General features: G+C 34.2%; 3 protein-coding genes and 1 long non-coding RNA gene across 9 annotated transcripts in view; 3 read left to right on the plus strand and 1 right to left on the minus strand.

Annotated features, from left to right (window-relative positions):
* LOC111706816 (elongation factor Ts, mitochondrial) overlaps window positions 1-6718 on the plus strand; it is a 15649-nt gene extending 8931 nt beyond the window's left edge. For 2 of the 6 annotated variants that reach the window (XM_023479757.1, XM_023479758.1), the window contains 2 exons: window positions 5417-5502; window positions 5953-6718. In XM_023479757.1, coding sequence (XP_023335525.1) covers window positions 5417-5502; window positions 5953-6027 — 161 coding nt within the window. In that variant the 3' untranslated portion in view covers window positions 6028-6718. The remainder of the gene's footprint in view (window positions 1-5416; window positions 5503-5952) is intronic. The other 4 variants (XR_002766317.1, XR_002766318.1, XR_002766319.1 and 1 more) reach the window with 4 other exon arrangements.
* Window positions 54-2783, minus strand: LOC111706819 (uncharacterized). The gene is made up of 3 exons (XR_002766321.1): window positions 2659-2783; window positions 786-873; window positions 54-624 (listed from the first exon to the last, which is right to left on the minus strand). It is a non-coding gene; the product is annotated as an uncharacterized LOC111706819 (long non-coding RNA).
* On the plus strand, window positions 6681-8596 carry LOC111706818 (U6 snRNA-associated Sm-like protein LSm6). The gene is made up of 3 exons (XM_023479761.1): window positions 6681-6814; window positions 8123-8190; window positions 8247-8596. The coding sequence occupies exons 1-3, from the start codon at window positions 6694-6696 to the stop codon at window positions 8337-8339; spliced, it is 282 nt and encodes a 93-aa protein (XP_023335529.1). The 5' UTR covers window positions 6681-6693; the 3' UTR covers window positions 8340-8596.
* On the plus strand, window positions 8413-16596 carry LOC111706817 (mediator of RNA polymerase II transcription subunit 22). The gene is made up of 6 exons (XM_023479760.1): window positions 8413-8682; window positions 9252-9323; window positions 10490-10534; window positions 14802-14850; window positions 15878-15969; window positions 16467-16596. The coding sequence occupies exons 1-6, from the start codon at window positions 8434-8436 to the stop codon at window positions 16560-16562; spliced, it is 603 nt and encodes a 200-aa protein (XP_023335528.1). The 5' UTR covers window positions 8413-8433; the 3' UTR covers window positions 16563-16596.
* The last annotated feature ends 1484 nt before the right edge of the window (window positions 16597-18080 follow it).

The raw sequence follows: 18080 nt of genomic DNA on the forward strand, positions 1-18080 counted from the left end.
CCCCCCTCCCCCCAATAAAAATAAATGTCTTTATTCTTGAAAAATATGTTACTTAAGAATGACACGCCTTATTCGGAACATAACAATATCCGCTAAATTTCTATTTAAGTAACATTGATGGATATCATCGTTTTTTTATTAAGTGTTGAATTCTGATATTTTTTGGACTTTGCAGAATAACTACATAAGTTACTAGTTTAAATCAAACAATTTTCACACCGAAAATCAAGAATATCTCATTCATTTTGAATAGGCGTAGGTTTTTATGGTACTGTTGAGAATCCGACATGGCACTCAATAAGGTTAGGGGGGGGGGGTGCACTTCAAATTACTCCTTCAGTCCTTTTAATCCTTTAAAATATTGCACATTTCCTTTCTAGAGCTTTCTTATCCCCCCTTGTATTTTCTGTATTTCTTTAAATTTTTAAGTTTGTCCACTTACCTAAAGCAAATACAAATCCATATGCATATTCCCAAGCATAGAAGAACTCCAATTAGAATTGAAAGGCTGACCAAAAAGTGCCAAAAGGTTCCCTCCGGAGCTTGATGTTTCGGAGGCGGAGGCTCAGAGTTGCAAAGGTCTGCCTCACACAGACAAACTGCCTGCTTAGCCTCGTATAAACACTGAAATAAAACAAAGTATTTAGAAAATCATTATTTTTATTTTGTTTAGGTCCTAAAATCGTTCTCTAGGAATATACCTTGTTGTTCATCAAAATTTAAGATTAAGAAAAAGTTTTCATTTAAACACTCTAAACTATAATAGAAAATGCTAGTATGCATACCCTATCTCCTGCGTACTGTATCCCAGTAGTACTGTACGCGTCCCAGCACCCGTACTGTACAATATTCTCTCCCTCAGTCCGGGAAACACTAGAAAAACACACATTTTCACAATAAGCTGTATCCATTACTTTCATAGTGCTTTGCACGTTGTTTTCCAGCACATTAAATGTGTCTGTATTTAAGATATATGTGCCTATAAAGCACTGCATTTTTAAGTGATGCTTTCACTATTTTAAAGCTTGTTGCTGCTCCGACGGTTTGATGAATACTGATGAGTTTTGAAACACCTGTGAAACGTTTCATCATTTTCTTGTTCATTCTTGATATTTCAACATAGTGGCGCAACAAAATCAGGATGCTGTTGGTCAGAATTTGCGTATTGCAACAGGAAAAATCAATGTGTTTCATTCTGTTTTTTATAAAATTTAAATATTTAAATCTTTTTCGTTTTTTAGTATTTTAACAAGTTTTCTTCTAAAGCGTTAAGGAATAAAAAGCGTCTTTAATTTATCTGATTTTGCGATAAAACATACGTTGCANNNTCACACTGCTGAAATTGGACCGATCAGGTTTAAGTCAAAACACCCAAACTTTTTCTTTGGAAAATATTTATATGCAGTCTACTGAGTCATAATCTCAATTTTCGGAAAATGCCACCCAGGGAATTTTGAGCAAATAAATTTTTAAGAAATTGAAGAAATCAAGTGCATGGGGGGGCGCGGCCCCCCCCTCGTATGCCCCTGTTGATACGTTTTATGATTTGGTTTGTTTAAATGATTGTTAACGATTTATGAACATAAAAAGTTGAATTATATCAGAATTTTTTGTTACGAACATTTTGAATTTCTTAATTTCAGACATATTCGAAGAACTTGAAAACTTCAAGAATTTTTACCACAAATGCATTGAATGTTGCAATTTTAGGATTGGCATTTTTATATTTTATACATTTTATGTTCAATATGTTTTTTTTATATTAGTAATATATTGTAGTTTTGTATTAGATGTAATATGTATTTTATATTAAATGTAGCAATATTATTATTATTTTGTGTATATATATATTATAAATATTTAACATTCTATGCATTTTCATTATATGTTACAATATTTGTATTATAATGTTTCCTGCATTTTATGCATTTACATTATATTTTACATTATTAGCATTATTTTGTATTTGTGTATTATATATACATTTTCCATTATAGGGTTATAATATCAGGATTATTCAGTATTTCTGTATTATATGTATTTTACATTATATTACAATATTATTATCATTAAGTATTTTTACTATATGTAATTTACATTATGAATTACAATATTAGTATTATTAAGTATTTCTGTATTATAAGTATTTACATAATATGTTACAATATTATTATTATAAAGTATTTGTATTATATGTATTTACATAATATGTTACAATATTAGAATCATTAAGTATCTTTCTATTATATGTATTTTACATATGACTTTGAACCATTGGTTCTTATTATTTAATTAATTCTCAAAGTTTTTAAAAACTTATAATTAAGCAGTACTTAATATTTTTCTAACTATTATATCGTATGTTATAAGCTTTTTAGTTTGAAAAATATTTGAGATCATTCATCTACAAATTTAGTAAAATTAAACTCTTATATTACACATTGTATGTACCAAGAAAAATAAAACAGGAACAACCATATCCATGATTACAACTTGTATTTTTTTTTTTAATAGGAAAACATCCATTTTTTGAGAGGAAAAAAACTGCATCACTGAGATTGCTGTAAATATTTGTAAACAAAGTATTCCTGGTGTTTCTCCCTTGGTATGTACATAGTTCAGTGTACATTGTACAGTGTATATATAGTGTACACTTACCAAAAAGTTTATTCCAGATGTCCTGGTCTAACAGCGAACATGAAACCACATGACCGTCCTATAATATAGAATAAATACTACTACTCTTTGAGTCTTGAGTCTTGACTACTGCGTATATAGGACTGATAGACAGATACGTATAGTAGATATAGATAGATAGATATCATGAACCGAGAGATAGATAGATATAGTTGTATAAGGGGATAGATAGATATTGATAGTCTAGAGATAGATAGATAGACAGACGGAAGATATATAATGCGTACTGCGCGCATTTAACTTTTAACCCTAAAGAGGCTGGATTAAGGGGGTAAGGGAGGGGATAGGGTTGCAGAAAATAAGTTTAGATTAAATATATTTCTAGAATGTTACTGGCCTTAACATAAATTAATTGTTTACTAGCTCTGCATATCACAATTTGATTAGGGTGGGGNTAACCTAGCTAAAGATATACCTTTCAACCCGTCAAAATGTACTATTTAACCTAGCTAAAGATATACCTTTCAACCCGTCAAAATGTACTATTTAACCTAGCTAAAGATATACCTTTCAACCCGTCAAAATGTACTATTTAACCTAGCTAAAGATATACCTTTCAACCCGTCAAAATGTACTATTTAACCTAGCTAAAGATATACCTTTCAACCCGTCCAAAATGTACTTTTTAACCAAGCTAAAGATATACCTTTCAACCCGTCAAAAATGTACTTTTAACCTTGCTAAAGATATACCTTTCAACCGTCCAAAATGTACTTTTTAACCAAGCTAAAGATATACCTTTCAACCCGTCAAAAATGTACTTTTAACCTAGCTAAAGATATACCTTTCAACCCGTCAAAAATTTACTTTTTAACCTACCTAAAGATATACCTTTCAACGGCCGTCAAAAATGTACTTGTCAACCCAATAATATTGTACTTAACAACTTGCTAAATGCTGAAAAAGTTGACGGTTAAAAACTTAAAAACAAACTTCCTACCCTGCTTTATGTTGTACCTCTTAACTCGCAGGTTTTGAATTTCTTCAACCCGTCAATCTGTAAAACTTGTTGTTTCTATGCAGCTTAGCCGAGCCCCCGGTTTATCCGAGTCAGTTTATAGCGACAAAAACCTGTTTTTAGTGCCTGTTGGTTTTATTGCGGGGGTGGGGAGGGGTGCTTTTAACATTTTTAGGGGATCTTTAGTCTTATTTTACTATTTCCTTAATAATAATAATGTTTTTGGTTCTACATTATTTTGGCTCCAATAGCTAAGACTAGTGATTCATGAAATTTTCCTTCTCCTGAAAAACATCAAATTAAGATTATTGTAATGAAGGTTAAAATTCCACATGAACAAATTTCCAAATTTCAAGTTGATCATACATTAATCCATGCTATTTTCTTAAATTAAATTCTTATTTTGAAGATTATATTAGTTGAAAATCCGTCACCAATAATAAAACTATCTCGCCTTAGCTGGGCACTTATTTAAGCCGTTCGTTGACGACTTAATAAATTTATGTCACGACCGGGTCCAGTATTTTTCCTTTCGTTTTTAACAACAAGTTCAGTTCCGCTAATGAGTTCAAACTTAAACTATAATTCACACTGCTGAAATTGGACCGATCAGGTTTAAGTCAAAACACCCAAACTTTTTCTTTGGAAAATATTTATATGCAGTCTACTGAGTCATAATCTCAATTTTCAGAAAATGCCACCCAGGGAATTTTGAGCAAATAAATTTTTAAGAAATTGAAGAAATCAAGTGCATGCACAGGTCTAAAATTTAATGAAAATCTCGTTTCAGGACTCTAATCTGCTTCTTCTGGGGTTTTTAAAATTTTCTTAAACAGTCATGTAAATATCGTATAAAACACAGAATAAGCTTTATTAATATTTAATCTACAGTTACGAACGTAGCGTCCATATAAATTCACAGATTGGCAGTATTCCTCTCATATCGTAAATAGATAAATTAAATTTAAAATTAATTATTCATATATTGCAACCTATAAATGTCGATTCAATTCGATGTATTCATATATAGTTGTGAACCATACCCCTAAAATTACCCTGACAAACTGTACCTCCGTTAGACCCTCCGTCCACTTACCAAACCAAACCTTTCCAAGGCTTTCGCGTAGATATAAACAAAAACATCATGGAGCAAAGTGCATTAAAAGAACCCTTTAAACCTTTTATTTATCAGTTCACAACAGTGCCTTTTTAAAACCTTTATTTATCGATTCACAACAGCAATAAAATATGATCTCCAAATCCTGCAAAACCTGCTAAACCTAGAGTTTCCAAATCCTGCTAAACCTGCTAAACCTACAAAACCTAGAATTCCAATACCTTTTAAGCCTTTGTTCAATTCTCAATGGTACATGTTTCTAAACCAATTGTTCGATTCACAACAATACTCATTTATTGATAAAACCTTCAACTGTTTAATCTTTATTAACAATTATTATTTATATGCATGTACGCCAATAACAATTGTATTTTGTAGGAAACCTCGTTACTGAAATATACATTTTCAAGTTGTTCTCATCTATGTGTGTCTGGTAGAAAAGAGTGTTTTCCTTGCCAATTCGCCTTATTTCCCTCTTTCGAGTATTATTCCTTTTGTTCGGCTCACAATAGTTGATATTTCATTTTTCGATATTTTGGCTACTTGGTGTCTTCTACAAGTACAATCACTGAAATATCAACAGCAGAGACACCTAGCGGCCAAATAATAGTTTTGTTCGCTAAACGACTTTATTATGATTGTAGGAATGGCTCCTACCTGTATTAAAGATGAAGAGGACAAGGAGAATTCTCTTTATCATCAAGTTTTTCTCATGGATGAAGATCTTAAGGTAATATTACTAACAAAATATAATTGCTATAAAGGGATTGTAAGCGTAATTTTAAGTTACCCAGAGATCGGACGATTTTTCGAGTATTTTTTGGATCTATCTGGAAGAAAAAAAGTTGGAAAGCATTTGGCAAGTGTTTTCCGCTCTTGTAGAGACTTACCTCAAAGAATTCATTGATATCCCCTGTAAGCGTTATTTCAAGTGACCCTTCATGTATCTTTAACATTTTTGATCAGATAACCGTTTTTATCACTTGAAATTACTTTCACAGTCCCTTTAATCCTTTAATAATTTATTAGTATTCCCCTAACTTAGCCTTATATTTTTCAGTGGTTTAATGGGGGGGGGGGGGAAGAAATTCAAAAGCCGGGTGGGATAAGAAAATAATGATTCGTGAAGAAATTAAATATCCCTGTACATCTATCTATCTATCTATCCCTCTCTCTCTAGGTTGGAGACCTGACTGCTGCTGCAGGGATAAATATTATTAGTTTCTTGAGACGAGAAGTTGGAAGACGGGGTTAAACAATACATCCTTCGTCAAGCTTGAAAAAATAATGTACAATTGTCAATGATTTGATCATTTAGGGCGATTATATATAGTATTTGTTTTAAGCAAAGCAATAATGCAAAGTTCAGGGGTGTATATCTTTATGGGGAATCAAAATCGGAACTCAAAACGCAAGTTTATTTTTTCTTCTTTTTCTTCAAAAATTCATTTAAAATCATTGATTACCCGCCTGTTTTGTGAAGAAAACTTAAAAAAAACTCACAACTTCTGACGTAAAAGAATGACTTTCAAAAGGAGGTGGGATGGTTTTCTTCGGGGAAATATACACCCCTGGTAAAGGTAACACTTGTTATTGTGAGAGGAAATTTAAATATGATTTTAGAGCTTTGGAAAATGTGAAGATTGAGAATTTCAACTTGAATTTTATTTCTTATTTGATTTTAAAACTTTATTTCTCTTTTTTCCCTCTAAATGTTTTTTTATCAACTCCAATACTTTACTTTGAACAAGACTTATTATTTAAACATGCAGTTTTTCTGCGTCATCAAAAAGAAATTGAAGTCTCGTCTGAAAACGATCCAAGGTTGGCTTTATGAGATGTATGTATGCTTGGGTTTATTTTACCGTGAAGTTATGTCACATTGTTGTTACATTAATTTAACATTGTTCAATTTTTTTTAATGAACGTTGTAAACATTTTTTTCAGAAAAATGTCGACCACCGTTGCTCCCAAGCGCCAGGATCCAAATGAGTTTCTAAAACAAATCATTGGTCGACCTGTCGTCGTTAAACTTAATTCAGGTAAAGTTCAGTAAACGCATGCTTAAAGGGATCGTTCAGAATCAGATATTTGACTAATGTACTAGGTGCTATTTTTAAATATATATATATAATTTGCTTGTCTATCTGTCCATTTGTATCCAATAAACATCAAAACGGCTTTACCGACCGGGGCCAAGTTTTTTGTGGGACCTCACGTGACCCCAAGGAAGTTTTATGGATGATAGAATTTTCAAAAATCTGTCTCTAAAATAATTTGATATAAAAAAATTTAAAATCAACGATATTTTATTCATAAAATTCCGGAATTTTTTCTTTTGTTTTTGTTCTTCAATTTACACAAAGAGAACATGATCACAATTGCAATAGAAAATGAATCTTTGTTCCTCCGTTTGTTTGTTTGTATGCATCCAATATACGTCAGAACGGCTGAACCAATCGGTCCAAATTTTTTATGGAAAATCGAATTTTTTGAATATTTGTCTATCAAAATTCGATTTTGAAAACTTTTAAAATCCACGAAATTTTTTTTCTACATTGTATACAAAGAGAACATGTTCACAATTGAAATAGAAGATGGGCGCGAATCGCCATAAAGGCCTAGTTTATTATATAATTCACTAATAAATAAATAAAAACGGTCAATCTTCAGTCCGAATCCGGATCCATTTTTTCCAGTGCGGATCCATTTGGTCATTTTTGGTACGTCAAAACTATCAAAATTTTCGTCCAAAATTTTTATCCGTAATTACAAAAAAATTGCTAATTTAAGGAGGAAAATCTGCGAAATGTGTTTTTATTGTTTTCAAATGCTCGTTAACTCAACTTAACTCAACTCGACAATAATAGTTTTAATCTTAATTCTTATGTTTTCGAATTTTGTCAAGAAATAAAGTTTGAATTTCAAGTTTAATTAGTTTTCCCTCCAAATTTTCTCTATTATCAAAGAGTGAAAATTAAAGTAGCGGCGGAATTTTTAGGATGTAAAAAGTAATTGAAACTTTTTTAATAATGTAAAATTCAGTTGTCATGGTTGATTTGAAAAAGAAAATGCAATCAATTGTTATTTAAAGGAGTGGAAAAATCCAACAATTACAAAGTATAAACAACCCTGCCATAATTGTTGTCTTCTCATTTAGAATTTATCAAAATTCATCAAAATTTGGATAATCTGAAGAAATGAAAAATTTTACATCTAAAAGCAGTTTTTTCATACTTTATCATACTTTTATTCTAATATTTATTTAATTTCCCATACAAACTAATTATATTCCCCATTTAAGAGAAGAAAATATACAATTATGCCAATCAACATATTGTTCTTATTAGGAGTTGATTATCGTGGGGTACTCACTTGCCTGGATGGATACATGAATATTGCTCTGGAACAGACAGAGGTAAAAACAATTTAAAGTTTAAATTTTTTAAAAAAAGTTATAAATTAATTTTATAGGAGTATGTGAATGGACAGCTGAAGAACAAGTACGGTGATGCCTTCATAAGAGGGAACAATGTTCTATACATCTCGACACAGAAGCGCAGATGATCTCACAGTGCCGTGTACTTAACTCAATACCTTCCCGCATCTTCTCCCCGAAGTTGCGCATTTTCTACGTTTTCATGTTGGCGCCAAAATTGTGATGTTATGCTATTTCCGCCATATTGTAAAATTCATTGAATTATTTCGTTTTTTTTTAATTCCTAGACATTCAATTTTCATTTCCTCTGACACTCTATCCCAAGTTCTTTTGGATGTCATATCGCAGAGGACTAATAACAAAAGATCAATGTTTTTTATTTCAGTAATTATGATGCTTAACCAGCCGGCTAAGAGAGATGTAGCAGTTAGTAAGGATGCTTTACTTAAATCTTACAGAAAACGATTAAAAGTAAATTATTAATATTAAAAAAAAATATTTAAGTTTTTACTTATTTTTTAAACTTATCAATTAGTCACGTGTGTAATGTGTGTGTTTTTCTCGGCAAGTTTTTAAATATTTATTGTCCTGAGGGGAAAATTTTAAAATTTGAGATCTACATGAAAGTTTTATTTAATTCTTTTTAATACTAAAAAATTCATGGGATAATTTTCCGAGAAAGTATATACAGTATACAGTCTGAGTACACCCCTGGGTTTTTAACACACCAGATATGTGAATGTTACTCTGACGGAAGTTAATAAAGCATTACGACAGCTAAATCAACTGTTCGTTAGTCAAATATCTAAGAATTAGTCCAGACATCTATATCAAATTCAAATATATCTAATAAGCAGTTGAACTGCATGGACTAATTTCAATCACTTGAACTAGCGAACTAGGAAAGAGGTTCATGCAGCTTCATTCTGCTTAATATATTCATTAAAAGCGTAATTATATTTTTTATGACAAATTATTAAGTAATTGAGTTTAAATTTACATTTTATTAAATCAGATTTCAATAGAATTGTTTGTTTTAGGATGACATAAATTCGATGGCCGTTAATTTGACAGAAATCGTGAAACTGGCAAGAATTGAGGATGAAACACAGGTGACTTTATTAAAAAAATCTCTTCGCACTTTCATATATATATACAATATATTTATATGTTAGCCATAGCTAGCTATGGGCAATAGAAATATTCGTTTTACAGAAACTTTTAATACTGACTTGAATAAGGTTTTACGACAATCTAAGAAGGGTCCAACTCTTTAAAATTGTATTTTGTAGAAGTTTGCTTTTTTCAAACATGCAACTTTGATATATTAGGCGAAAATATAAGGCTAAAACGAACCAAAAACTATCGTTTTGAAAACCCCAAAACGATCGATTTTGCCTTACGTTTTCTTCTAGGTAACATATTTGCAAGTTTGATAAAAACAAAGTTATACAGAATAAAGTTTTAAAATGTTAGAACCTTCTCATATTGTAGTACAACCTTTTAAAAGCCTAAAAACATTTAAAGTTTTTGTAAAACGAATCTGGCTATTGCACATCCCTAGCTATAGCTGGCCAAACGACTGGACCAAATTGGCTGACATTTTTTTAGGGAACCCTTGGGTAACATAGGCGAACAAATTTAATTTTTTTTTCTATTAAAATTTCGTGTGAACCAGAAAACTGTAGAATAGGAAGACGACATTCAACCAATACAAAAGTGTATTTTATATTGTTAAAAGGAAGTTTTACTTGTAAGCTTTACATTGCATAATTGCTGTGTCTCATGTTCATTGGACTGTTTGAAGTCAAAACTTGAGTCCGAAAGTCCTCTTCTTAATCAAATCCAGAGTTCTCTGGTTCTCACTGTATTTGATAATTTTTTAAACATTTTTATTTTATTTTTTTTTATTAAGTTAACGATATTAATTTTTTAAAATCTAGATATTTATATAAAAAGTTAATGATATTAATGAATACAATAAATTCTGAACTAGAACTTGAGTTTGTGCATTTGTAACTAAATTGGCGTCTGAGCTAAAAACTTTAGAATTGTTAATATCGAGATCAATGTTTGATCTCCTGTTTTTATTAATCAGCAGATTAATTTAATCTTACGTTATTACCCAGGAAAGTGTCCAATATGAAACCAATCAGAGTGTTGATTGCAGCAACCTAACAGCCTACTAGAGGCTGAGAATTTTTAAGATTTTGCGCGCTATCAATGATCTATTTATTTAGTGAAATTAAGATATTTAATTGTGTTGAAAATATTCCAGGTTACTAGAGCTACTCAGGCGGAAGAAGATGCACTAGAAATGCAGGTTTTTTTAAAAAACATTTTTAAACCCCTTCCTGGATATTCACAAGATTGATTTTAAATACCCAGACAAAAAGTACTATTTTTCCTCTTCTTTCTCTAATTAATTCCTTTCATTTAAAGATAAAGATAAAGAAACCAAAGAAAAATAATTATATTTCATAAAGAAAAAAAACAAAGGTTTAACGGATACTGTTAAAATCATTTAAAATTACAGTTACACTGTAGCGACGAAAAATAACAAAGATATAAACGGACTTATATATATTTTGTCTCTAACTTACAACATCTAAAAACGAACTGAATAAATATGTTTGGTTTGGTCTTCAGAGCTTCCGGGAATCAGCTGGTAATCCAGGGTCTCCACAGGGGTCCCCCCAGCATCGAGGTGATGAAGATGATGAAGCACTCAATGGTTATCCCGTACTCCTCTTCGTGGGTTCCTACGCGTTGGGAGTGGAGAAAGTTTTTGAGGTGAGAACCGAACCTTCTTCTTCATTCCTGGGGCTCTCCGGAGAGGTGCTGGAGAGGCAGGAGCCAACGGAGCCGGAGCTAACAGAGCCGGAGACAACGGAGGTCTTCCACGTCAGGGAGGCTGCTGAGGAGTAACTGGGTGATCAGAGAGTACAGGTTTAAGCCGATCCACGGAGACAGAGTCAGACTTGGAACCAATTCAACGAGAAAATACTTTGGATACTTGGAGAGGACTAGATATGGCCCTCTATATAACAGAGATAACGGAGGTTTTGATGCATCCTCTCTGATAAAAACATGTGAACAAGTAGCTAAACTTGAAGGGATCTGGTCTGGCTTTGTGGCTGGAACTGCAGAGTGATGAGGTAGGACTGATGTACTGTTCTTTAGGATAGACTGGATTTTTCTGAGATACTCCGATGAGGGCAGCTCTGGAGTGTCTAGAAATTTTCCGGGTAAAACCAACGGAGAACCAAAAAGGGCTTCAGAAGCTGAAACAGATGAATCTTCTCTACTCTCCGGAGTCCAAGTAATACTAGGGGCAGATGATGGAACCAATCCGTTCCAGCTTAACGAGAACATTGAGAAACTTTGAGCTGTCGATGAAACCGTTCCACGATACCATTTGATTGAGGATGGAACAAAGTTGTTGGTGAATGAACTATACCAAGGAACCTGCACAAAGCTGACCAAACAGAACTAGTGAACTGAGCTCCACAATCTGAGGTAATTAAAGAAGGTACCCCGAATAAAGGAATCCAGGAACGTAGGATGACTTTTGCACACTCCTCCGCAGTTGTAGACTTGAGAGGAATTGCTTCCGGCCATCTTGTTGACCTATCAATGATGGTGAACAGGTAAGAAAAACCATCGGACTGAGGGAGTGGACCAGGAGACTTCACATGACTCTGGATCTTACTCCTCTGACAATCTAGGCAAGACTGAGCCCAGAGGTTTACATCTTTAGATAGGAATTCCCAAACAAAACTCCTGGAAACCAGTTTTCGTGAGACACGTTTTCCAGGATGAGAAATTTTGTGGATTGCATTAAAAACATTCTTTCTCATAGCCTCAGGAACCAACGGACGGTGGATTCCTGTAGAAACGGTTGGCACACTTGAGAGGAGAGATTTGGCCACGGCGAATGCTTGGTTCATTTCCAATGTCCAGGAGATAGTTGATACTTTTCCCTTCAATCCTTCTGTCAGCGGAGCGAGAATTCCTGCAGCGCCCTTGATGAATCTCCTGTAGAAGTTCAGAATACCAAGGAAACGTTGAAGTCCTTTCTTGTCTACAGGACGTGGGAAGGACGAAATAACTTCAGTATGCTTCTGGAGAGGAAAGCATCCCTTGCTTGAAACCATCATTCCAAGATACTCAAATTCAGGTTTGGCGAACTCGCACTTGGCAGGGTTTATGCTCAGACCATGGAGGCGGAGACGGTCGAAAACCTGACGGACATGGTCGAGGTGTGATGTAGCATCAGGACTGGCGATGAGAAGGTCGTTGACATACACGAAACAGTGTGGAATGTCACCTAAAATCTGGTCCATCATCCTTTGGAACGTGCATCCTGCATTCCTGAGACCAAACGGCATTCTGATCCACTCAAACAGACCAAAAGGGGTTATAACTGCCGTCTTAGGGATGTCACCTTTGTTCATTGGCACCTGATAATAACCTTTGGTCAGATCCAACTTGGTAAAAACTGTACAACTGTTGAGTCTAGAAGTAAAATCAGCTAAGTTGGGAAGAGGATATCGATCTGGAACTGTCTGTGTATTCAACCGGCGATAATCGCCGCAAGGACGCCAGGAACCGTCAGGCTTCTGTACCATATGAAGAGGGCTTGCCCAAGGAGAGTTTGAACGGCGGATTACACCAGCAGTTTCCATTGCAGCAAATTCTTTCCTGGCAGACTCCAGCTTTTCTGCATCTAACCTTCTAGCTTTGGCAAAAACCGGCAGACCAGGAACTGTTGGAACGGAGTGACGAACTTGATGTTTTGGCACAGCTGCACTGAAATCCTTAGAAGAGATAACATCAGGATACTCAGCTAACAAATCCCTGAATTCCTCAGAGGTAGGTACTAATGCAGCGTACAACTCTGAATGTTTTCCTGGTTTTGTCGAGGGAACAGCGGGAATCGGTTCCAGGGTTGCAGCATCTAGGAGACGGGCACCGGCAACGTCGACCAAGAGGTGGTGATGGCGGAGAAAATCTGATCCTAAGATAGGCATAGACACATCTGCTAGGAGAAAAGTCCACTCAAAACGACGAGGCCCGAACTGTAGAGCTATCTGACGAGAACCATAGGTATCCATAGCAGTACCGTCGGCGGTTCTTAACTGAACTCCCACACCAGGAGCTCGAGGTTGCTGAGGAAGATGTGGATAGACTGATACAGAGGCTTCAGTGTCAACCAGAAACTTGCGAGAGGATAGAATATTCTGCAAAAATATAAGATTTGAGGAAGGAGAACCGGCGGGAATTGCATTCAAATAATCCCCGCCACTGACTAGTTTCCCGAACGGGAACAGGGAGCTCGACACTGACTAGCTGCATCTCCCCATCGGCGGTGGTACCAGCAAACCCCGGAAGAATCGGTTCCCCTACCGTCTTCTGGAACTGAGGGACGACTTGAAGACCTAGGAACAGAACCCCGAGTCCCAGATCTAGTGGACGAATTTCTCCGCGGCAAAGCATAAACATACACAAACTGTCAGAGAGAACCTGCACAGGAACACTGCGTCTACGGACCATCAATAACTCGTCAGCGCGCAGAGCCATCCTCCGTGGGTCACTGATGGATTCAGAGAGCAAATGTGCTCGAATATCAGCAGGGAGACGGTCCATAAACAATCCCCTGAAGAAAAAACCAGGCTTCTCATCCTCAGGGAGCAAAACTAACATTCTATCCATTAGCTCAGAAGGACGTTGGTCAGATAACAAAGGCAAACTTTGTAACGCCTGATATCTCTGGAAATCACTCAACGTATACATCTGGATGAGGCGACTTCTCAGGGCTTCGTAAGGAGCGGCAGGGGGAGCTCGGACCAGGTCTAGAAGTCGACAGGCAACATCCTGGGGCAATGCAGCGAGGCAGTGATTGAACTTGGTTTGTGAGACAGTAATCCTTTTTACCTCGAACTGTTCTTCGGCCTGGATGAACCATACATCTGGAGAATCGGTCCAAAAGGTCGGAAGTTTTACGGACACTGTTGTCAAAGGAACTGCAGACAGGGGTACATCACTTCCTTCTTCCTCCGGCATGTTGACAATCGCTACTGTAACTAATCGCTAATGTTAAATTTTCTCGAGATCTCGCTGGAAACCTTACTTTGGTATTTGGGTTTGAAGAACGCAGGGACCCGGTTGAAACCAATTTCAGGTACGTCGGCGAGAGAGACTGCCTAACACTCGACAGCGACGAAATCACGTCGGGGTCACCAAAATGTAGCGACGCAAAATAACAAAGATATAAACAGACTTATATATATTTTGTCTCTAACTTACAACATCTAAAAACGAACTGAATAAATATGTTTGGTTTGGTCTTCAGAGCTTCGGGAATCAGCTGGTAATCCAGGGTCTCCACAACACTTCCTTTAACTAGTTTTATTTTACTTTACTGTTGTTTACGTGTTTTAATTATATGATTTTTTATTTTTTTTTGAATTTTTCAGCTTTTTCCTTGTGAACAGAAAATTTAAAGTCCATTTGGTTCAGCAGTTCCTTGTCTTGAAGTAAACAGACAGATAGTTATCAAAATAAATACTGATTATTTAAATATTCAGGTGCGAGCCTCCAATATGGTTAGAGCAGGAGAATCTCTTATGAAATTAGGCAATCAATCAATCAATCAATAATTTAGTATATTCTTTCAATCTTTTTTTTTAAAAATTACAATTTTTTAGCAACTATTAATTGACGCATGTTTTTAATTCAGATAATAATTTTTTCCAATATTCTTCTTTTCTGTCTACCCGTATTCACTTTATTTAACTTTAACTGTTTTGCTTAATATGCAATCTACAACCCCCCCCCCCCAAAGCAATTTCTCAATCTGGAATCTGGCTGGTATGTCAATTAAACAATTAATGAAAGGAATTTATTTGAATTATTAGAAAGTCAGTTTTATTTTTATTTTTTAAAACCATTTAAATCCGTCGTTAAAGAAATGCCATGAACGATTTTATAATAGTAACTTGCTGAAGAGCTTGGTGTCGCCCGTAGATTTTTTACTTCGAATTTTAAAAAGAAAATTGATTTTTGAAAGAAAAATCTATTTTTTTAAGCCTTAAATACAACCGGGGTACTCAAGGGTTCCCTCAAAAAGTTTCTCAACCGACACCTGAGGCAGAATTTAAAGAATTTGAGCCGCGGCTAAAATATGGTTAGTTCCATATTCAATGTATGTACTCAATGTTTCAAGAGCCGGTGTCCAATTTAAACCGGATTTTTTGACGGATTTGAGACGCGGCTCAATTTCATTAAACTCGGACTCTGAGGTCAAAACTATTGCGAGGATATCGTTACTTATGAACTCTTGATCTTGATATCCAATATGTCCACTTATAAATGTAAGGATCAATGCTTGATCCCTTCATCTTGTATTCTATGCTGGGTATGACTAGAATTCGAAGAAGAATTAGATTAATCCGTAGATCTGCATGAGATGGAGATTAATCCATAGATCTGCATGAGATGTAGATTAATGCTTGATCCTGAGATTCACAATACTAAAGTTCTGACTTCTGACTGAACGTTGATAGTTCTTTATTTATAACGGGTTACTAAACATTTTATTGCTATAGTTCAATTTTCTTTCTTTTTAAAATTTTCAAAATATTTGATTGTTTGTGTGTTGTAGTGTCAGACCTGAAGCAGTACCTTATCCTCAACGATTTCCCCAGTGTCAACGAGGCCATCACACAGAACTCTAACGTGTTCAAGGAGATGCAGGTTCAGTGATAACCAAAAAACACTGGAATAGGAAGACAAGTTTACTTAAAGTTACTTGATGTTTTAAAGCTAATAGGCTAATAGGTTTTGCCAATGGATTCACTGCGATGGCGAGGAACGTCGAACCCTAATTCATTGAATGATGGGCCTCTGCTTTTAATAATAATAATAATATTAAATTACCAATTTAGTGAAAAGTCGTCTTCCTATTTCAAAGTTGTCTGGCTATCACTGTAGTCACCAATTACCAAGGGGAACTCTCCCCCTCTCTTTATACATCTTTTTCTTCCCATTACCCAGATATTTCTACGATGATCCAGAATAATGAGAATATTTTGCATAACATATTTGAATTAAGAGGGGAGAAATAAATGAATTATATTTTAGCACTTTGAATAGTAAAACTATATGTACAATTATTATCTTGGGATGAAAGCAGAATGAGTTGGGAATGATTTTCAAGAAAATATACAGCCCTGGATTGTTTGTTTGTTAAGGGTTCGTGTGACCGAAAATTGACTGAAATGCGGGATGAGATGGCGACAGATCTATTTGAGTTGGAAGAAGAGTACTACTCATCATCGTATAAATAACAACAAAATTGAAATACACATAGTCTATATTTAATTTGTTATTTCGATTAACCAGGGATATTTATTTACTTATTATATCCTTCACAATGTTTCATAAGATTTCACCTTACTTTCCGTACATTTTTTGCTCAATTGTTGGTTGAGATTTTTACTCATATTTTTATTATCAATAGTTGATAAATCAAATCATCCCTTTCCTAAGAGCAGAAACTATTTTTCTCTTTTACATTTAATCTTTGATTCATTATTTTGTATTTTTCTATTCCGGCATTTTTGAAGTTAAAAAACCTGAATTTTGAAATAAAAGGCCTCTTTAACAAACTTATAATTTATTTAAAAATCTTAACTGAGAATTAACCTGTTGGATATTTCACTAAGTTTTTTTTCTATTTTTTTATTTTATTTTTAAATTAAAAAATTATATTTTTATAAAGTTGTAATGTATTTTCAAGTCGTTTTTTACTTTCAACTCCAGGACGTTAGTATAACCCTTTCTTTTAGGCGCGTTGGTTACAGTTGATAAAACTATAGAATTAAAATTATTGGACATGATTGCCTTTCTTTTAAACGTTTAATAGAGACGCAAAGAAATAAGTTCAAAGAAAAACACAGTTATGTTTTAGCAGTCTTTAAGCAAAATCACTAAGTGTATATTTTCCTAAAAAACCTCTTTTTTCAGAAGTTACATATTTTTTCCTCTTTTTTTTGCTGAATTTGGGAATTTTAATTATTTGCACGAAGAACAAATTAAATTTTTTGGTGAAGAGTATCAATAAAGAATGAAAAAAGCTTTCCATTTTTTTCATTTTTACCCCTAAATCTTCTTAATTCTTTTGTCTATTTAATTTCTTTAAAATATGTAAATTTCAACGTTGTATATTGTAATGTAAGTGTGATCGTTATTTTCCCTGATTTACCTTACAAGACTTATTAAGTTTGTTAGTTAAAGTTAGATACTCAATGGATGGGCTCCAATGAAATGAAAATGTCGTCTTCATAGCAATGGACACTCAATATCATCATATGACGTAACTGCTTGTAGGCGGACGCCACTTTTAAATAAAGGGTATATTTTAATTATTTGAACCTGATGCTCATAAACTAAGTAGAAGTTCACTATAAACTATGTCTACAGTTCCTTTGAAACATTTTAAATAGTTGCTATGGACCACTTTTTGGATTTCATTCCTTTATGATGTGTTTACGTTTTTTATTCATTCTTGTTTAACTAATTTTAGTTTAAAGTTTTGAAGATTGTAATTTGATTTTTTTACATTCTGCATTTGTTTCTGCAAGAATAAATGCGGGGGGGGGGTGGAACCCTAAGCCCCTGGGCCTATTTTATTTATGCTTGTATATATTCTTTTCTTATATATTGACGATTTAATTATTTAATGAAAATTTATCAAACTCTATCACCTGAATCACCTTTATCATATTAAAAAAGAATTCGCAATGTTTACCTATAGTAGAGCATTAGGTTTAATCCAGCCTTTGGTTGTGAACAGCTGGAGCAGG

The sequence above is a fragment of the Eurytemora carolleeae genome, unplaced genomic scaffold (assembly GCF_000591075.1).
Source record: "Eurytemora carolleeae unplaced genomic scaffold, Eaff_2.0 scaffold734, whole genome shotgun sequence".
Taxonomy (NCBI): Eukaryota; Metazoa; Arthropoda; class Copepoda; order Calanoida; family Temoridae; genus Eurytemora; species Eurytemora carolleeae.

Bases quoted from the DNA above. Each gene is read 5' to 3' on its own strand.
- LOC111706817 (XM_023479760.1), top strand. From the start codon at position 8,434: ATGTTATGCTATTTCCGCCATATTGTAAAATTCATTGAATTATTTCGT. The intron at 8,683-9,251 runs GTAAATTATTAA...TGTTTGTTTTAG, and splicing joins CTTACAGAAAACGATTAAAA to GATGACATAAATTCGATGGC. The intron at 9,324-10,489 runs GTGACTTTATTA...AAAATATTCCAG, and splicing joins GAATTGAGGATGAAACACAG to GTTACTAGAGCTACTCAGGC.
- LOC111706818 (XM_023479761.1), top strand. From the start codon at position 6,694: ATGAACGTTGTAAACATTTTTTTCAGAAAAATGTCGACCACCGTTGCT. The intron at 6,815-8,122 runs GTAAAGTTCAGT...TGTTCTTATTAG, and splicing joins CGTCGTTAAACTTAATTCAG to GAGTTGATTATCGTGGGGTA. The intron at 8,191-8,246 runs GTAAAAACAATT...TTAATTTTATAG, and splicing joins TTGCTCTGGAACAGACAGAG to GAGTATGTGAATGGACAGCT.